Source organism: Daucus carota, chromosome 8 (assembly GCF_001625215.2).
Source record: "Daucus carota subsp. sativus chromosome 8, DH1 v3.0, whole genome shotgun sequence".
NCBI classification, from domain to species: Eukaryota; Viridiplantae; Streptophyta; class Magnoliopsida; order Apiales; family Apiaceae; genus Daucus; species Daucus carota.
In genome coordinates this window covers 19,753,178-19,772,141 of record NC_030388.2, presented here as the reverse complement: position 1 = coordinate 19,772,141, position 18,964 = coordinate 19,753,178, and the positions used below count along the sequence as shown (strand labels likewise).

The window sequence follows — 18,964 nt, the reverse complement described above, 5'->3', positions numbered from 1 at the left end:
ACTGGAATTGAGGCTGCTGCAGCTATTCACACAGGTTATTAAATGGTCTGGTTTTGTTTTGGTTCTGGTAATAGAAAATTAGAAACTGAAAATTTTGTTTTGGATTCAGATTTCATTTCAAAGCGTTCAAAATTACTGAATCTCACCGTTAAGACGTATATTTTATAAATAAAATTTTTATAAGTAAATTTAAATATTTAAATGTCGTACATGACTCTCGGGCAGTTTCTCTGTTTTAAAACTATTCTCCATATTTATCTTCTTTTCTGTTTTAAATAAATAATTTCTTTTTATAAATTAAGTGAATTATTTTTTTTCGTAACAACCACGGTTACAAAAATCAGGAATCATACCTAATCGACTGAAAATATCGATTTAGGGTTAATCGAAAAACGGGAATTATTCGGTCAGATTATTGAAAGTGATAATCAGATATATTTCAATATTAAATATTGTTTTATATATATATTTTTTTTAACGTAGTAACCCGCAGCCGCTACCCTTCGGGTGCGCACTGGAATGCCTGTATACCTAATCTATGCAGAGTAGGTGCTCTATTTAACAATACAGGATGCCCCCACATAACTTCCCGAAGTATTTCCCATACAATCGGTTTTTTTCCCGAATTTTACTCTTAGCAACTCCTATATTCGAAGCAAGCTGTTGTCTAATTAGACTACGAATTACAAATGTCTGGAAAAGCTCTATTGCTATTTTGCGGGGCAATCCGCATTGATATAATGAAAGTGAGGGGCCCACGACAATGACGGAACGCCCTGAATAATCGACTCGTTTGCCAAGCAAAGTCTCGCGAAATCTTCCCTCTTTGCCTTCAATTACATCCGAAAACCCACGAGCTCACGCAATAGCCTGCAAACTACGTGAACCAAGGTAAAATATTAGTTATTCATTAACAAATATATCTTTACAGTATCATAAATTCTATAATAGTTCATATTTAAAGTGATATAATATTTTAATTTTAATAAATTATTATATATTTCGATCAAGAAAAAATTATATGGATTAATCGGATTTCAAAAATTGAATAGACGATAATATTACATGAGATTAATCATAGATTAATTGATAAAGTAGGGGATTTTCAAAACACATATGTCTAACATACAAAGATAACACTTATAATTATTTTTATTGAAAAATTATACAAATAACATCTTATTTTCTAAAAAATTTATTGATAAAAAATAATGATAACATATGAATTTATTTATTTGAGGTTAGTAAGAAAACGTAATTTCAAAAATAACATGCGAACCAATCCCCTGATAATCGGTTCAGTTTGGTTTATAGTATTCGGTTAAAATTAGGTTTTTAGATTTTCAAAACCGAATTTTAATTTTGTTTGGTTTAAAACTTTAAATTCGCTCAAAACGTAGTTTAGCACGTTAAAGACAGGGATGGCAAAAAAATTCGATCCGAAACCCGAATTTTTGGATAATCCAAACCCGATTTTTAGGATTTGGATTTGGATTTGATTTTTGTACCCGAAAATTTTTGGATTTGGATTTGGATATAGCTATATCCGATCCGATATCCAATCCGAAATCCGATATCCGATCCGAATCCGATCTGAAATCTGATATCCGATCCGAATCCGATCGGAACCCGAAAAATACCCGGTATCCGAAACCCGATCCGAACCCGAAACCCGCAAAAGCCCGAATATAGACATAGATACGTATTGAAGTGTTGGAGTACGAAATTGGATAAAATATAATCTAGTTATTCAAAATTTAATTTTTTTTACTTTACAATATTTGTAAACATTTGACAACCTACAAATTATATTTTACAACATAATCTTCTAATCAAAACATAAAATAATTAATTATTTATTTATATGAATCAGAGTGCACTATATTCCGCAATATACTTGTTAAAATTGAAAGATATTATTGATTAACTGATAATTACATTCAATACAACTTATATATTTTTGATTAAACTAAAAAGAATAAATCATACCCCAATACTCCGGTATGTTACTGTACTCTATAAAACTTAACCATATATACGTGTGTGTTTTTTTTGATATCATATATTTCTATAAAATGTTGTTGATTAGATTCAAATTACAAACCAGGAAATTTTGTATATGTTCTTAATATAGTAATACACATGTCCAACTTATAATAATATCAGTGGGACTTGAATTAATTTGTATAATTATACTCCCTTCGTCTCATAATTCTTGGCTTGTTTGATTTTTTATGATCAAATTGACCGAATTTTGGCTACAAATTACATGTAATTCTCTTGTAATTTTAAAAATATAAAATAAGCATGATAAAGTACGTAAAATATATTTTTTAATGATACAAATTACATGTAATTCTCTTGTAATTTTAATTGTGATATAACAAGCCAAAAATTATGGGACATAGAGAGTATTATTATTATTATTATTATTATTATTACACAAATATATAATTTATCATGTTATTATTAATTTATAATTTATGAATTATATATTTTTATCTTTTTATTTTAATAACCTAAAAAGTAAAAACTAACCAATAATCCAAATAGTCCAAAATGGGCCAAATCCATACACGCGCTCGTTATTCGCTAGTCGCTACGCTGCCTCTTTCAAAATCAAAACTAGGGTCAGAGGCTAAGAGCCGCGGCGCCCCCAATCCCCATTATTGCACCAAGAAATTAAAGATACATCACATATTTTTATGGATACATAAACTTTAAATCTTTTTAAGTATTCTTAGACCCGAACCGAAACCCGAAACACCTATATGGATTTTTCCGGACCCGGACACAACCATACTCAACCCTAGTTTTAGCACGTCGGTCAGAGATCGTAGGTCAAAATTATTCATGGAGATTTCACGTATAAAAGATGGGAAGAAGGCGGTTAGAATAGGAGATGAAGATAGAATAAGCATGTTGTCAGACGATGTGATTCATCAGATATTGTCTTATTTGGATGCTCGGTTAGCAGTTCAAACCAGCGTTCTCTCGAAACGATGGAAGCTTGTCTGGACTACTCTCCCTTTTCTCGATTTCAAAGAGTATAACATACATGATTATTACACGTTCATGAACCATGTCTTCGATAGGCGGGACCATATATCTGGGATACTCAAACTCAACTTGTGTAGTACTAATGGCCTCAATCTATGGTTGTTGAAAAAGTATATTAAGTACGCAGTTTCACATGATGTTCAACACCTTACTGTTGAATCACACCGTTATTGTTCATTATCTTCCTTCAACTCTAAAACCTTAAAAGAGCTTAAACTTACAATGCCATTTGAATTTGAGGATGTTATGAAAGCGGATTGTTGGACTTTACCCAACTTAACAACCCTCCATTTGAAGAGATATGGATATCGTTTTCCTAACAAACATAAGGTTCACGAATTATGTTTAAACCTGCCTGCCTTGAAAATTCTGGTTCTTAAAGACTGTGAGTTGCCTGAATTCTTTAGTCTGCCAATGTTAACAACACTATGTCTCGAACAGTGCACTTTGCCCAAAAAAGTTTGGGATCTTCCGGCTTTATTAACTCTACAGCTTGGTGATATGGTCTTTCCTGAGGATATGAGTGACTACTTTCTTGCACTGGCCAGTCTAAGGAATCTTGTCATTGACTTTGGCCACCACTATATCCGACGTCTTGTTATATCCAGCTCCCATTTGGTGAACCTAAAAATTAAGGTCAGCTTATCTGCTGTATATATATTTGAGCACAAAATTGTGGTGTTGGCACCAAAACTGTGCAATTTTGAAGCAATTGGCTTCTTTCGGATGGTCTATGAAGGCTCTGAGTTGGAGAATGCAATTATTAAATATCAGGATCTTCCATTAAGCTCGACGGTTTGGAGACACTATCAAGATGTGATTGAAACTATGTTCTCCCAGCTCGGTAGCACCAAGATTCTTAGTCTTGACTTGGCGATCATTCAGGTAACTTTATATCTAAATTGATTGTTATTCAGGAATTTGCATTACCAATATCTTTATGTTATTCAGTTGGCTTGCTCTTAAAATAACTCTCAGGGCATATTCCCTCTCATAGTCTCATGTGTCGTTCACAGGATACAATATCTGAAATTTTGCATATAAATATATCAAAATTAGTCAAGATTAATGCAACAAATTGCGGAGTCTATTGGTGGTTCAATAGTTCACATTTTGTTTAATAGAAACCATTCGTTATAAACTATATGTTGCTTGCTCTGCTACTCTATATTGGTCGGTTAAATATAACTATAACTCATAGGTATAGTAGAGCACAACTGCACACTATTCTGTAAAACATAAAGCATAGTACAGACTCCTAAATTTTGATGACACGCTGACTTAAGCACGATGAACAACACAGGGAAACTGCCAGAACTGATTTTGCATATTCACCCACTAACCAATTATTGAACTAATCATGTAAAAACGATATGCAGTGTGTTTTCTGCCTTGATCAAAGTTAAGTAATGTCTCTTCTGAGAGTGCTCTTCTACCCCGAGAATAAATGGTCCAGAGTGATAGCTGATGACCAGTTTTCCGACCATTTGTATTTAATCATTATTATTTCACTTTGTACTAAGGCTTACTGGATAATATCTTAATCAAGTTTTGTATGACTCCTCTAGATACTTTATCAACTCTTAGACATTGTTGCACATTGGCATTGTCCATTCTATAACTTAAAGCATTTGAAGCTACCACGTGGATGCGAAGAATCAAGTGTATCTAGTGCTGTCAGGAACTACTTACTCGGTGGCTCTCCTGGTGCCAGCATTGTCAAACCAATGCCTCAGGTATTTTATCTCACACACTACTCGTTGACATGGTGCACTATTTATTAGTCTTATGATCATTGAACATTACACTTGATTTAGCTTTTTTTATTTTTTATTTTAAGTACTATGTATAATTAGTTCTTTTGAACTACTGGTTTTCATGAGATATAGTTGCCAGGATATCCAAGGGCGGCTATGTGGGTACTTAATGACCGTCATTGAGCTTGCCATGTATTATTGTTGATTTGAATATACATGATACGTCCAAGAAAAATCTCCTCTTAAGAGAGCGCTTGGAGTTGGAAATTAAAACCCATGTCTCAAGGATGTTGGTATGATAGATCTCACCGTAGTTTATCAATTTTTTTCAGGACAATGTCATTGCTCAAATGACGCCAGCTGTTTCTCTTTCCATTCAAAATGTGGTGGAAGAAAAAGCCTTGGAAACTCCTACTAAGAAGCTGATTGATACTACATATACAAATGACACATTGAGAAAGCTTTCCAACTATGAGTAACAGCCTTGCTGTTACTGCTGGCTACCTTAGAGATGATATACTGTAAGAACTAAAAAAGACCTTGATAGAATGTTACTATAATTCTGTGTTTGATCCTCGGTAATTTCTATGCAAATTTATCATATTTATTCAAGAATTTTAAGAACACATTTCCTCTAGTGAGATTAATAATTGATCTAAGCTATGCCTCTAGCAAATTATCAGTGCTATCTACTTTTTCATATGATATTGGAATGTGCAAAAAAGTATGATATTGGATTCATCCTAAATATTCTCGTTTATTTCTTGAAGTTATGTGATAAAAGTTTTGGTTTTAGCTTTAGTTTTAAAGAATGATCTAGTTGCTGCAAATGATATTAGCTATGGTAAACAACCGATTGCTTTGTGAATACTGCTTGTGTTGCTTGGAATTCTTGTTGTCATGTGTTTGTTCAAGGGCCTATGCTTAACTAACTTTGAATCGTTTCAGAAAGATGCATTAAATCTTTACAATGTTGTTGGCCTAAGAAAGATCTATAAACTCGATTCCATTCTTAGTATCATCTATAAAAATTCTAGAATGATTCAAAGATTCTCAGGGAAACGACTAGTCCATGGTTACATCTTCCAAGATTCTGGCACTGGTTTATCTGGCTCGGCTTATAGGATGAAGTATCCCCTGATTCTGATGCTTCACTCTATGAGTTGATGGATAATGCTGATTCAGGGATCATCAGAGGACGTAAGAGGAAGATGGAGGACTGTGAATTGTGATGCTGTTATCGCTATTGACAGGAGTCCAGCTCTTGTCCTGCTATTGTTCAGGACCGATTATCTCGACCTGCAGGGATTTTAATAGACTGATGCTAAGAAATTGAAAACTCAAAACCCTGACCTTGTGGCTAGAAACAAACATAGTGGAATGCAGACTGCTGCAGCCTGCAGCTATACACACCGATGCATGGTCATAGGACGGATTGGTTCTAGGATTAAAATCTTACAGAAACACCAAGCAAATTTTTGGAAAATATCTTTATATTTTCAAATTTTCTGGGAGTATTTTTACAAGTTTGAAAATTTTAGAATTGTGAAATAATATCGAAAAATAGTTTTAGGCTAGTCTCCTGCTAGTCCTAAATATTTTGGAACTCTAGACGCCCCTTGTGCAGTTCAGGAGCACAGAACCTTATGAGTTCTTGAACATTGCTTCGGTATAGCTTTTGCTTAATTCGCATTAAAGAGATATATATATTTTGTTTTTGTTTAACAAAAAATCACAGTTTCTAAATTATCCGAAACACAAATAAATCAAAATTGGATATGTAATAGTTTCAAAAAAAAAAAATTGGATATGTAAAAAAAGCGTGAATATGGTTGTGAAATCGGATATTGGAACTAATTAATTGATCTACTGATTCAGAATTCTCAAAAATTTATTAAATTTTTTTAAAATCATAAATTTTTATATTTTAAAAATTAATCAAACTTTTTCTAATAAATCATAAAACTTTGGAGTATAACAGAAGAATATGAATATAAAACGAACATTCTAGACAAGAAATACACACCAAGTGACTATACTTGTTATCCGCCTCTTATTTTCCGTCCTAAAATTGGAGAAACCGACAAAACAGAAGAGTTGGAGAAGAAAAGTGTAAACTCCCAACACCTCTACACAATTTACTCACGTGGCGTCTTGTACCCCTTGCTCTTTACATATATTGCCCAAATCGCCCCCAGCCCACCATGTAACATCATCGACTTCATATCTCAATATTATAATATAATATACTAGTAATAATAATAACAATCCGAAAATATAGGCTCACATTAAAAAAAAAAAAATTATTCGCAAATATAAAATTTAGTACTTTAAATATCTATATTCCTATCAATAAAATAGTATACTACTCCCTCCGTCCCCCTGAGTAGTATACATTAGGGGTGATCGCGGTGCGGTTTTCCGCTAAAACCGCGAACCAAACCGCGTATGCGGTTTGGTTGAAAACTCAAACCGCAACGCACCACGCTAGCATAAAAACCGCGTAAACCGCACCACAAAAATGCGGTGTGGTGCGGTGCGGTTTGTGCGGTTTGTATAAGAATAAATATTTTAGTTGAAGTTCAAAATAAAATTTAAATATATAATAATTAAAACCTTTTCTTAGAATGAATTTATATGATATTTATCATTTCAAAACCACAACAACTACTAGATAACACAAACAAAAGTGTAAATATGATAATAAATTTGAAAACTAACTACAAAGAGACATGTTATAATAATATAATCATTCCATACAAATTTGGTATAATAGTAATGCGATATTGATAAAATAATAATTAACTATTATTTGAAGAGATTTAACAAATATATATATAACATAATTATAAATAATATATATGTATTATCATATCATTATATTTGACAATCACAAATATATATATATATATATATATATATATATAGGCAAGTGATCAAATAGAAACTAATGTTATTCTAGAAACTAGAAACCACTCCCATGATCACTATTTATAACTACTAATATCACTCGTTTATACGCTATTTATCACTATTTTATGCAGTTAAATTAGCAATTTTTATTATTGATAATTGAGAAGATTACTTATGTTTGCTAGTGGTTATCGATTATTGATGATCAATTATAGTTGTAGGAGGTCTATGATGGTAAAAAAATGATGAGATGAGGTGTGTGGTGGTGGTAAATAATCACTAGTAATGGCAAGTTATGGTGACAAGCGGTGGTAGGTCAATCGTGGGTATAGGTGACCGCGGTAGCAGTGGAATGGGTTGATAATGATGCCCGGAGGTTCATTAATGTGGTATGAGTGAAGATGATGATGACATATGTTGTATATATGTATATTTATATATCTATATTTCTGAGATTTCTTGTATAGGAAATAGTGATTTGTGATGTACAAACGAGTGATATTTGCAGTCAAAAATAGTGATAAAAAATTGGTCAGATACTAGTTTCTAGTTTCTAGGCTAATTTAGTTTCTATTGGAGTAAGCCCCTATATATATATATATATATAGGCTTGTGCTCAAATGAGAACTTTTCAAAAAATGAGAACTGAGATTTAATATCAACCATTCATTTTTTTAAGAGCAAAGTTAATCCTGGCCGCTCAATTATATGGATTTACTTATACTTTTTTGGACACTTTCTCGTTGTGATTACTTCCGATGCTATCCCCCCCCCCCCCTCCCGCCCGCCCGCCCGCCCGCTCTCTCTCTCTCTCTCTCTCTCGGTGTTTTCTCTCTTTAATTTTGTCGCTCTCACTCTCTCGCGCGGTGTTTTCTCTCCGCAGCTCTCTCTCTCTCTCTTGCTCGGTCCTGCATCTCTCTATATCGCTCACTGCTATGTAGCTCCATATGTATGTGTTAATTGAATTTGGTGATTGAATTATTCGAGTATTATGAACAATCTATTTCTATCGAGTATTGAGTAGTTTCCTTCAATAGAATCGATATTATATTTTTCGGTATGATTGCTCAAGATATTTTAATAATCAGTGACAATCAAGGTATTTTTGAATATATTGAATGTTCAGTTTTATGTATATAAAAGTCTGATTCTATTTGTTGAGCTTTTTATGATTTTTGTTTTTGTGAGATTCTGAATATTAATTCTGCTGATTGTGTTGTTAATTTTATTTTTTGTTATTTTGTTTATGATATTTTTTGTGTTGTATCTATTTTTAACTGTTTTTTGTGATGTTAGTTCTATTAATTTTGTTGTTTTGTTGAGTTTTGTTGTTATTGTTGTTTATGTCTGTGAATAGATGAGCATGTTATATAAGTTTTTTGTGCAATAGAGCTTGTTATAGTGCTCTGTTTTTTTGTTTGTTCTTTTAATGTCTAATTGTGATAATTCGTGTAGGTGTTGGTAGTGTAGATTCAACACGTGTTAAGCGATATGTTGATGATACTACATCTGTTTGTGGTAAGGGTTCTGGTAGTGCATCGGGTGTGGAAAGCAATGACCCTGTTTCAAATCTTAGTATAACTCTAGGAGGTAGTATGTATTATTTGCCAAAGTGTCGTGATAATAGTTGTAGAACATTTGTTGATCAGTTGTTTGACTCTTTGGTAGCTGGTGTGAGTTTCCAGCAGCCGGTACTTCATGTCATATTTCAATGTTTGGAAATATAACATTTTCGTGAATCTCTGTGTTCTTGGGTTTCAATCTTTTGCCTGCTTTGGTTCAATCAATCTGTATTCATTCAAGTGAGATGTAAGGATTGCATTTGAGTATTTCACCCTTAATCGTTCAACTGTGCTCTCTGTCCCATCTGAATCAACAAAAAAATAGAAAAAAAGTTAAAATAGTTGCGTAAATTGTTTGATAATATAATGTGAAAACGCCTCTAAGTTTCAAGTACCTTCTCTGCTTTAAATCCAGTATTCGAGGTATTCCGTCCACCCATATAAGTCTCCATATGTCTCATAACAAATATCCCACAGTCTTCATAATTCCTTAAAGTTTGTCACTTTAAGGAATTTTTTATTAAGTGCTATGTGTATACTTTTAAGTGCTTTGTGCATATTTTATTCTTAAGTGTTTTTTATACTTCTAAGTGATATTTGTGTATACGTAAGTGCTTTGTGTATACTAGTAAGTGCTTTGTGCATTTAATAAAGGTTTCAATTCTACATAACAACAGAATAAATGCTTTGTGTACTTATTTAGGACTTTATGTCTTTTCGGTGGCCTTTGCCTTCGGTGGTGGTGATTCAGAGAACAAGGTTAATATCTTAATGCAGAATCCCGTTGAATGAAATGAGTTTGGTGAGCTCTGTGAGGTTAAACCTAGAGATTTTAGGCTGCTCGAAGATTTTGATGTTACCGTTTCCTTTACTAACATCACACAAGTATGTTCTTTTCATTCTCACTGGATATGTCGATGTTTATAAATTTATTTATTTAGGGTGATCTTGATTGATGTTTTTGTTCAGGGAAGCATGGCAACTATCTTATTTGATTCCAAGGCAATTAAGATCTTTGTGGTGATGAATGGAGCTGGGCAACTTGAGATGGCATGTCCGTACTTGGCACATGAGCATGGCCAAGGACAACAAGGCCGTGGTGGCGTTCAGGAGGGCCAAGGACAACAAGGCCACGGAGGCTCATAGGAGCAGGAGCAAGAAAATAATCACCTGCCAGAGAGGATTATCAAATTGATGGGAGTGATGAAGATTAAGTTGAAATACTTTATTATTTTTCTCAGTTTTTTTATTGAAGACTCTGTAATATCGTTAAGAAATTATAGTGTGGTTTTTAAGACTCTGTAAAGATAATATATTGATGATAATGTCAAGATTTAGTCATCGTTTTCAGTTCAGCAGATATTTTTTATTTTAGTGATTTGTGTATATTTTTAGTGTTTTGTGTGTATATATTTTGGTGCTTTGTATATATATATATATATATATATATATATATATAGTGCTTTGTATTTTATTTTTTAGCTTATGTATATTTGGTGATTTAATTACATGTTTTGGGGCTTTGAATACATATTTTTTAGGTGTTATACATGTCTATGTGCATGTTAATTTTTGAATCGTTATGTTCTTTTATTTTGAATTATTTGGTGTATATATGTTATGTGTATGGTGATATTTAAGTTCTTTCTTTTCTATTTAGTTTTCCAATGACTTATGTATTTGTGAATTGTTACTTATTGAATGTAAAAGAGGAGTAAAAAACACTAGTAATGATTGAAATTCTACATGCATAATACAATAAGTTCCTTAAAACACTAGTAATGACTGAAATTCAAATGTAGAATACAAGTGATATATGTTTTTATGACAAATAGAATTCTATACATTAAACTTTCTAGCAGCCGGTACTTCATCATGCTTCTTCATGTTCTGTTTCAATGTCTGAAAATATAACATTTCCATGAATCTCTGTGTTCTTGGGTTTCTTTGAACTTGATGCAAGTACAATGGACATGAGTGTCTTGTTTGCAATCTTTTTGTAGAAGCCTTTTGCCCGCTTTGGTTCAATCTCTTTGTATTCATTCAAGTGAGGTGTAAGGATTGCATTTGAGTATTTCACCCTTAATCATTGAAGTTGTGCTCTCTATCCCATCTGAATCAACAAAAAATACAGAAAAGGTTAAAATAGTTGCAGGTATTCCAAGTATTTAATATTTATTTATTAAGTGCTCTGTGTGTAATTTTAAGTGCTTTGTGCATATTTTATAAATCAGTGTATATTTTTATAGCCCTAAGTGTTTTTTTATGTATACTTAAGTGCTTTGTGTATGCCAATAAGTGCTTTGTGCATATTTTTAATTATATTGATGGATAAAACAGTTCAAGAGCTTGCAATCAAGAGAACAACTGATTTCTTAGAGGTAACTTATGTATTTATACAACTACATACATGGTGTTCACTTGAAACCTATATCCAGCAACATAATTCTATAATGTATATATGATTTGTGTTTGATATCACCACAAAATGCCAAAAGTACAATATAGGCACAAAACAGTGAATTGGTTTCTTACCTGCCATATGCAAATTTATACAGGAAAGACCTTGCTTCCCTTTCACTTAGTGAAACCTATCAACCATGGTAAGAGGCACTCAATCAGTCTAGAGGCATTATACACAAGCTCCGATACATAAATTCTCATGATACTAAAATGCAGCCGTGCAAGTGGAAGAACTATAAATGCAACAGATGAACTAGTCCTAAGAAACATAAACAATATTACACACATGCTCTATACATAAGTGCTCCGATACTTAATGTTTTGGGTAAGTAAGATTATGAATAAAAAACGCTCACCTGAGCTTTTTAATACTTCTAATTAAACATCTTTAACTTGTGAAAATCACTTTTCTTCTCTTTTAAATATGGATATATCAGAAAAATCTTCGTATAACGGTATCATTCTAGCTGTTTCAGCTATATCACTTACTTATTTTCTAATTGACCTATGCCAAAGCAATATTTCATCCAGATTGGAATTTACAGTACAGCAGTTTGGCAACATTATAAAGAGGTGCTTGACTCAGAATCTAAAGAACTTTTGTGCTCAGATTGATAAAATATACACCTCAAATCACCCTCAACCACATTTCTACTTTTGCAATTTGATAAAATATAAACCTCAAATCAAATACAAACACCGGAAGCAAATAAACATACCGCTGCCTATCACAAAACCTCTGAGCACTAAACTTAAAATACATAATTAGTGCTTAGCACATCTTAAGCTAATTAAATCATGAACAAAATCCTAAGCAAAATTTTTAATTAAACACGTATACAAGTTGCTTCCAATACAGTTAAAACCAAAAATTAATACAAACTTATTGATTTGCAAGTGATTTAGTGATAATCACTTTACAAAAACTAACTAAAAACACATGCATACAATATATACGACTCACATACCAATTTTTTAGTGCTCGAGATATGTTTTTTTTTAATCTTTTGCTTTGCCTTCTACTGGATCCTGATACAAGAAAATATATCACTTAAAATCACGCGCATGTAGCACATAACAACAGATTAGATACCTTGAGTATTTAATATTTATTTATTAAATATTAAGTGCTCTGTGTGTAATTATAAGTGCTTTGTGCATATTTTATAAATCAGTGTATTTTTTATACCTCTAAGTGTTTTTTTATGTATAATTAAGTGCTTTGTGTGTGCTAATAAGTGCTTTGTGCATATTTCTAATTATATTGGTGAATAAAACAGTTCAAAGAGCTTGCAATTAAGAGAACAACTGATTTCTTAGAGGTAACTTATGTATTTATACAACTACATACATGGTGTTCACTTAAAACCTATATCTAGCAACAGAATTATATAATGTATATCTGATTTGTGTTTGATCTGTCCACAAAATGCCAAAAGTACAATATAGGCACAAATCAGTGAATATGTTTCTTACCTTCCATATGCATATTACACAGGAAAGACCTTGCTTCCCCTTCACTTAGTGAAACCTATCAACCATGGTAAGAAGCACTCAATCAATCCAGAGGCATTATACACAAGCTCTGATACATAAGTTCTCGGGATACTAAAATGCACCTGTGCAAGTGGAAAAACTATAAATGCAACAGATGAACTAGTCCTAAGAAACATAAACAATATTACACACACGCTCTATACATAAGCGCTCTGATACTTAAAGTTTTGAGTAAGTAAGGTTATGAAACAAAAACGCTCACCTGAGCTTTTTGATACTTCAACTTAAACAACTTAACTTGTGAAAATCACTTTTCTTCTTTTAGAATGTGGATATATCTCTCAGGGGCTGAAAACATATATATCCTACCATTTCAGATCACACTCCCCCTCAACCACATTTCCACTTTTTCAATTTGACAAAAAAAAACACCACAAATCAAATGCAAACACAGGAAGCCAATAAACATACTGTTGCCTATCACAAATCCTCTGAGCACTAAACTACAAATACATAATTACTGCTCTGCACATCTTAAACTGATTAAATCATGAACGAAACCCTAAGCAAATTTTTTAATTAAACACGTATACAAGTTACTTTCATCACAGTTAAAATCAAAAATTAATACAAACTTATTGATTTGCAAGTGATTTAGTGATATGCACTTCACAAAAACTAACTAAAAACACATGCATACGATATATACAACTCACATACCGGTTTTTTAGTGCTCGAGTTTCGTCCAAGCACGAAATCTGCAGAAAAACAAAGTGTCTAACATCAGTGATTCGTAATGATGAATCTATTTACATAACTACTCAAATTTAAAGTGATTCGTTAGAGTAGTGAAAGGAACAATGTGTACGAACAGTCGAACACTTACAAGAACAAATTGAGCAGCGTTGAGGAGCGTTCAACAGCAAAACACGGCGATTGAGCAGCGTAGTTGAGAGATTTTTGTGATTTGGGGGTGATTTGCTAGTGAGAGTTTGAGTGGGTAACGGTGTATGGTTACGTTTGATACTGATTTTAATTTTTAAAAACCGTCGATGTCCAGGATGTTTATGTTATTGGGCCTTGTCCTAATTTTAAGCCCAGTATCTATTTTTGTTTTAAGCCTGGTATCTAGTTCTCACCACTTAAAGTTCTCATTAGAGTAGCCCTCTATGTATATATATATATGTATATTATAGTTTTGCGGTGCGGTGCGGTTTAAACCACACTACTAATATGTCAAACCGCAACCCGCCCCGCACCGCGCGGTTTGTGAAAAATTCAAACCGCAACCGCACCACGAAAATTAAAAACCGCATTTTGTGGTGCGGGTTGGTGCGGTGCGGGCGGTTTATGCGGTTTGGGCGGTTTTCTGATTACCCCTAGTATACATTGGGGGACAGGGACGCGGCACGGACTTTAATGCTCCTGTAAAGTGTAGTTATGTAATTTATTTTTAAAATTTTCTTTTTCTGAATTAAAGTTTAGATGTTATATTTTTATTCAGAAAAAGAAAATCTCAAAAATAAGTTACGGAACTATATTTTATAAGAGTATTGAAATGCGTGTCGAGCAGTTGAAAAGAAACGTATACAATTAAATGGGACAGAGAGAGTAGTATATTACTTAACTCTTCATCATAAAAAGTAAAAAAATTAATTTGATCAATCTTTATTTAAATAGAATATTACACCATCTGTCTTAACAGATTCTTTACGTTACTTGTTCGTACATATCTTGAGCATTTTATAAAATATATTTTCACTATATTTTTAATATTATTTTGCTTTGCATAAAAATTTGATTTTTAAACTTATATTACAAAACTAAAAATACGTAATAATATTGTACTATATAAGAGTCTCAACATGCGTGTAAAATGAGAAGGTAAATAACCTGTTGGAACCGAGAGATAAGCGTCGAGTAATTATTTTTCGGTTTTCAAAAATATGATTATGGGTTTTACAAGGGTACAACTGTCTATTTACATTACCACGCCAATCAGAAAAACTAAACATATATACACGTCTCCTAAGTCCTACAAATGCAAGGTACACGTATCTTCATCTACATACACTTCGACTCTGAGACTCAAAAGTCACAACACACGCACAGTTCATAATCTCTCTAGCTAAGCAAAAATGAGTGGAGTATTATCATCTTCATCATTATCAGCGGCATCACAGCTCAATCAATTCCAATGCAAATCTCTCTGCCTCGCCTCCAAGCCCTCCCTATTCACCCCCAGCTCCGTCAATTTCGCGCTCACGAACCCTAAAAGCTGCTCCCGCTCTTCAATTTTGGCGCGAAAATCGGGGCGAGCGGTTAGGGTTCGTGCTGAGGGCGAGTTTTCCGCGGAGGCGGCGACGGCGACGGAGGAGCCGCCGAAGGAGTTGACGGAGGTGGAGGTGTTGAAGAAGAAGCTGGTGGATTCGTTTTATGGAACCAACCGGGGGTTGAGTGCGACGAGTGAGACGAGAGCGGAGATTGTGGAGCTCATCACGCAGCTCGAGGCCATGAATCCCACGCCGGCTCCTACTGAGGCGTTGAGCCTGCTTGATGGCAAATGGATTCTTTCGTAAGTTTCGTGTTTGGGTTGACCGGATAGTTAAAATTAATTTTTTTTTAATTTTTTTGTTTTAATTGAGTTAAATCTTTTGAAATTTTGTGAAAAAGGTTTAAATTGTTTATATAAGAAATGTGAAGAGAATGTTTTACTGTGTTTGTGATTGTTATTAGAGTTAATATAGTAGCTTGAAGAAATTAAAGTTTTAGTGGTCCGGATTATAATTGTTGGGAATTTCTTATACTCTGTTGATTTTGATTTAATTCTTCATTTTATTGCAATTGGTTGGGGGGAAGTCGCTTATTGAAATTTTAGATAGTTGATAAGGTATACTATGTTAGATGAGGAGCTATGGGTAGAAAAGACCAAATCGATTCACACTCGTGATGGTGTATCTGACCTTTGATTGCAATAGCTTTATAAGTCAAGTTATATTTGAAGGGAATTGCTAAGTAGATTAGTAGATTATGGATGAGAACATGAGAATATCACCTAAATAGTACTACTAAAATTCGAAGTTGCTGGTTTTCATCCAAACATATGAAAATGATCAAGTTGATGAAAAATGATGGTAGAGATGCGACATGATGATTTGCATAATATTATTTTATGATTGCATAAGTATATAATGTGTGATTATGTTGATGAATTTATACTTCTTTCGCTGGGCGGCAGGTACACATCATTCTCGGGATTGTTTCCTTTGTTGTCAAGAGGATCGCTTCCGTTGGTGAAGGTGGAGGAGATATCACAGACTATTGATGCTTACAGTTTCACTGTACAGAACTGTGTTCAGTTTGCAGGACCGTACTCTACCTCTTCCTTCACTACAAATGCCAAGTTTGAAGTCAGAAGTCCCAAACGTGTTCAGGTTTGTTTTCTGTTTACCTTGTCAGTGTTTTACTTTCTTCAACCTGCTAATGAATACTTTTGTTTATTTAAGATATTTAGGGGGTTCTGGAAATATCACTCCAGATAAATTATATGATCGATAGACTGTGCAGCTCACTACATGTATCTTCTACAAGAGATATAAATGCTTATATTTCAGTTCTTACAAAATTCGAATGAGATATAATGAAATTATTTTGTTGCCTTTGGAAACACAGATAATATTAAGAACACAAAAACTATTTATCATTACCTTGTCATTTTAAATACCATTATATGCTACCTTTTGCTCTCAATTTTTCTTATATAAATTTATTTTTAACACCAGATAAAGTTTGAAGAAGGTATCATTGGAACTCCTCAGTTGACAGACTCCATCGTGTTACCGGAAAATGTGGAACTGTTTGGACAAAGCGTAGACCTATCACCCTTCAAAGGCTTATTCACTTCTGTGCAAGACACCGCTTCCTCTGTTGCAAAGACCATTTCAAGCCAACCTCCCATTAAGTTTAACATCCCAGCCAGAAATGCAGAATCTTGGCTTTTGACAACATACCTTGATGAAGAGATTCGGATCTCAAGAGGAGATGCAGGAAGTGTGTTTGTCCTAATAAAGGAAGGCAGTCCCCTCCTGTTGCCATGATATGTTGCCATGCTAAGTTAAAACTCCATATGTATTCTGCAGAATGGTGGTGATCTTTGACTCTGGTTTCTAGAAATTTTATATTATAGGAGAACAAACTGAACAGTTATTGTATTATATGTGTATGTAATGTTATATAGAATTTCAACTTAACTATCATTATATGTATGTGATATAGGCTTATAGCCTATTGGCAGATATAAACAGTGGAATAAAAATTACATGTTTTGTGCAGTGTGAATAATCGAACAGTTGTGGCCAGGTAATATTGTTTCAATGTGTTCTTGCAGGACAGAGTTCAAAGGTCGCCTGTCTTCTACACTTGCTTGAAAAACAGGTGAATTCTGTCAACTTCATTAGTGAAATACATGGTAGTTTTAAGACATTAGGACTTAGGACTCATGATCGTCTTTCCTTCCATCTAAACTATATTGTCTTTGTTCATGGAAGTGCATAGCACTACCATAATTATCTGTTTGAAGAACAGAGTCGGATAGCTCCGCCATAACTATCTGTTCAATGAACACAGCTCATGAGTAGTATTTACAATTCAAGAACATATAAGTACAGACCTCATGGAATACCTCAAGTATGACTCCTCTATATTCTTCCTTGTTCATTGAAACATAATAATTCAACAGACTTTTTAAATCTTTCGGCTCATAAATATTATTTGTCGTAATCATCTCCACTATGGATTCTCTAAAATCTTCTCTAGGATCATACGATGACTTCTCAGTTGCCACCATTACGATAAACTTAGTCCCTTCACTTCTAGACTTCCTTCTCTCTTCATGCCTTGCATCCCTCCGTTCTTTAATCATCTGATCCAGCTTATCTTGAACCATAGTATGTTCTGCACTTGCTATCGTCGTGGATCTGTCCAAATTCCCACCTTCGTCGTATGAAGACACACTTAGCCTACAGCTGCAGCAGAAGGCCTTCATCCACCCCTTGGGTTTAAGCTTCTGGTTCTTTAATTCTCCAGAGCCCTTCATTCTTATAAAGGAATGAAGGACTTGAGCAAACAATTTAATACATAAAAAGTTTGCAAGCTGGTTGGTGTAATCATGATTCTCCCTGAGGTCTAGACAATTTGCTATTATTATGAAAAATATGATTGGAGGGCAACTGGAAATTAGCTCTTTTTTGTTGAATAAATTACTGGTTTGAAATGTTCCATGGACTTCCATTATTGTCCTTTCAATCTGTAACAGCACCAAGATAAAAAGTAAACGAGCAACAAGCTGAGCCGCTAGCTCTAGGTGAGCCGAAACATACCAAGTTATCAGGGTCAGGGCATGGAATGTACGCAGCCTGACCCCTACCTAACAGAGTCGCGATGGTTGTTTCCAGAAAATGACTCGCGGCATACTGGATAAAACGTCTATCCCATTAACTTAAGGTCATAAGTTGGGAACCTAACCACTGTTATGAAATTGTCTTAACAGATAAGATTCACATGGTTTGATCATTTCATCTATAAATTAAAAAGAGCTTCATCATATAAACAAGCCCTTTGCTAAAGTTTTAAAGATTAAACACTTAGTACCCTACACTTAGCCACATTGTCTGGTAATCAGTATAGCTCTTTATGCAGCAAACTAAGTAGCAA

At 33.7% G+C, this 18,964-nt stretch overlaps 1 protein-coding gene and 1 long non-coding RNA gene across 3 annotated transcripts; one reads left to right on the top strand and one right to left on the bottom strand.

The window, feature by feature from the left end:
• Nucleotides 1-11,046: 11,046 nt before the first annotated feature.
• Nucleotides 11,047-14,586, bottom strand: LOC135148416 (uncharacterized). 2 transcript variants are annotated; one of them, XR_010286593.1, is made up of 6 exons: nucleotides 14,139-14,586; nucleotides 13,973-14,010; nucleotides 13,232-13,374; nucleotides 12,724-12,784; nucleotides 11,828-11,883; nucleotides 11,047-11,405 (listed from the first exon to the last, which is right to left on the bottom strand). It is a non-coding gene; the product is annotated as an uncharacterized LOC135148416 (long non-coding RNA). The 2 variants fall into 2 exon arrangements; XR_010286592.1 differs by having other exon boundaries at nucleotides 13,232-13,286.
• A 705-nt stretch (nucleotides 14,587-15,291) lies between these two features.
• On the top strand, nucleotides 15,292-17,583 carry LOC108200067 (light-induced protein, chloroplastic). Its single transcript, XM_017368127.2, has 3 exons — nucleotides 15,292-15,827; nucleotides 16,491-16,686; nucleotides 17,035-17,583. Exons 1-3 carry the CDS (start codon nucleotides 15,391-15,393, stop codon nucleotides 17,347-17,349), a joined length of 948 nt encoding a protein of 315 aa, XP_017223616.1. The 5' UTR covers nucleotides 15,292-15,390; the 3' UTR covers nucleotides 17,350-17,583.
• Nucleotides 17,584-18,964: the final 1,381 nt, after the last annotated feature.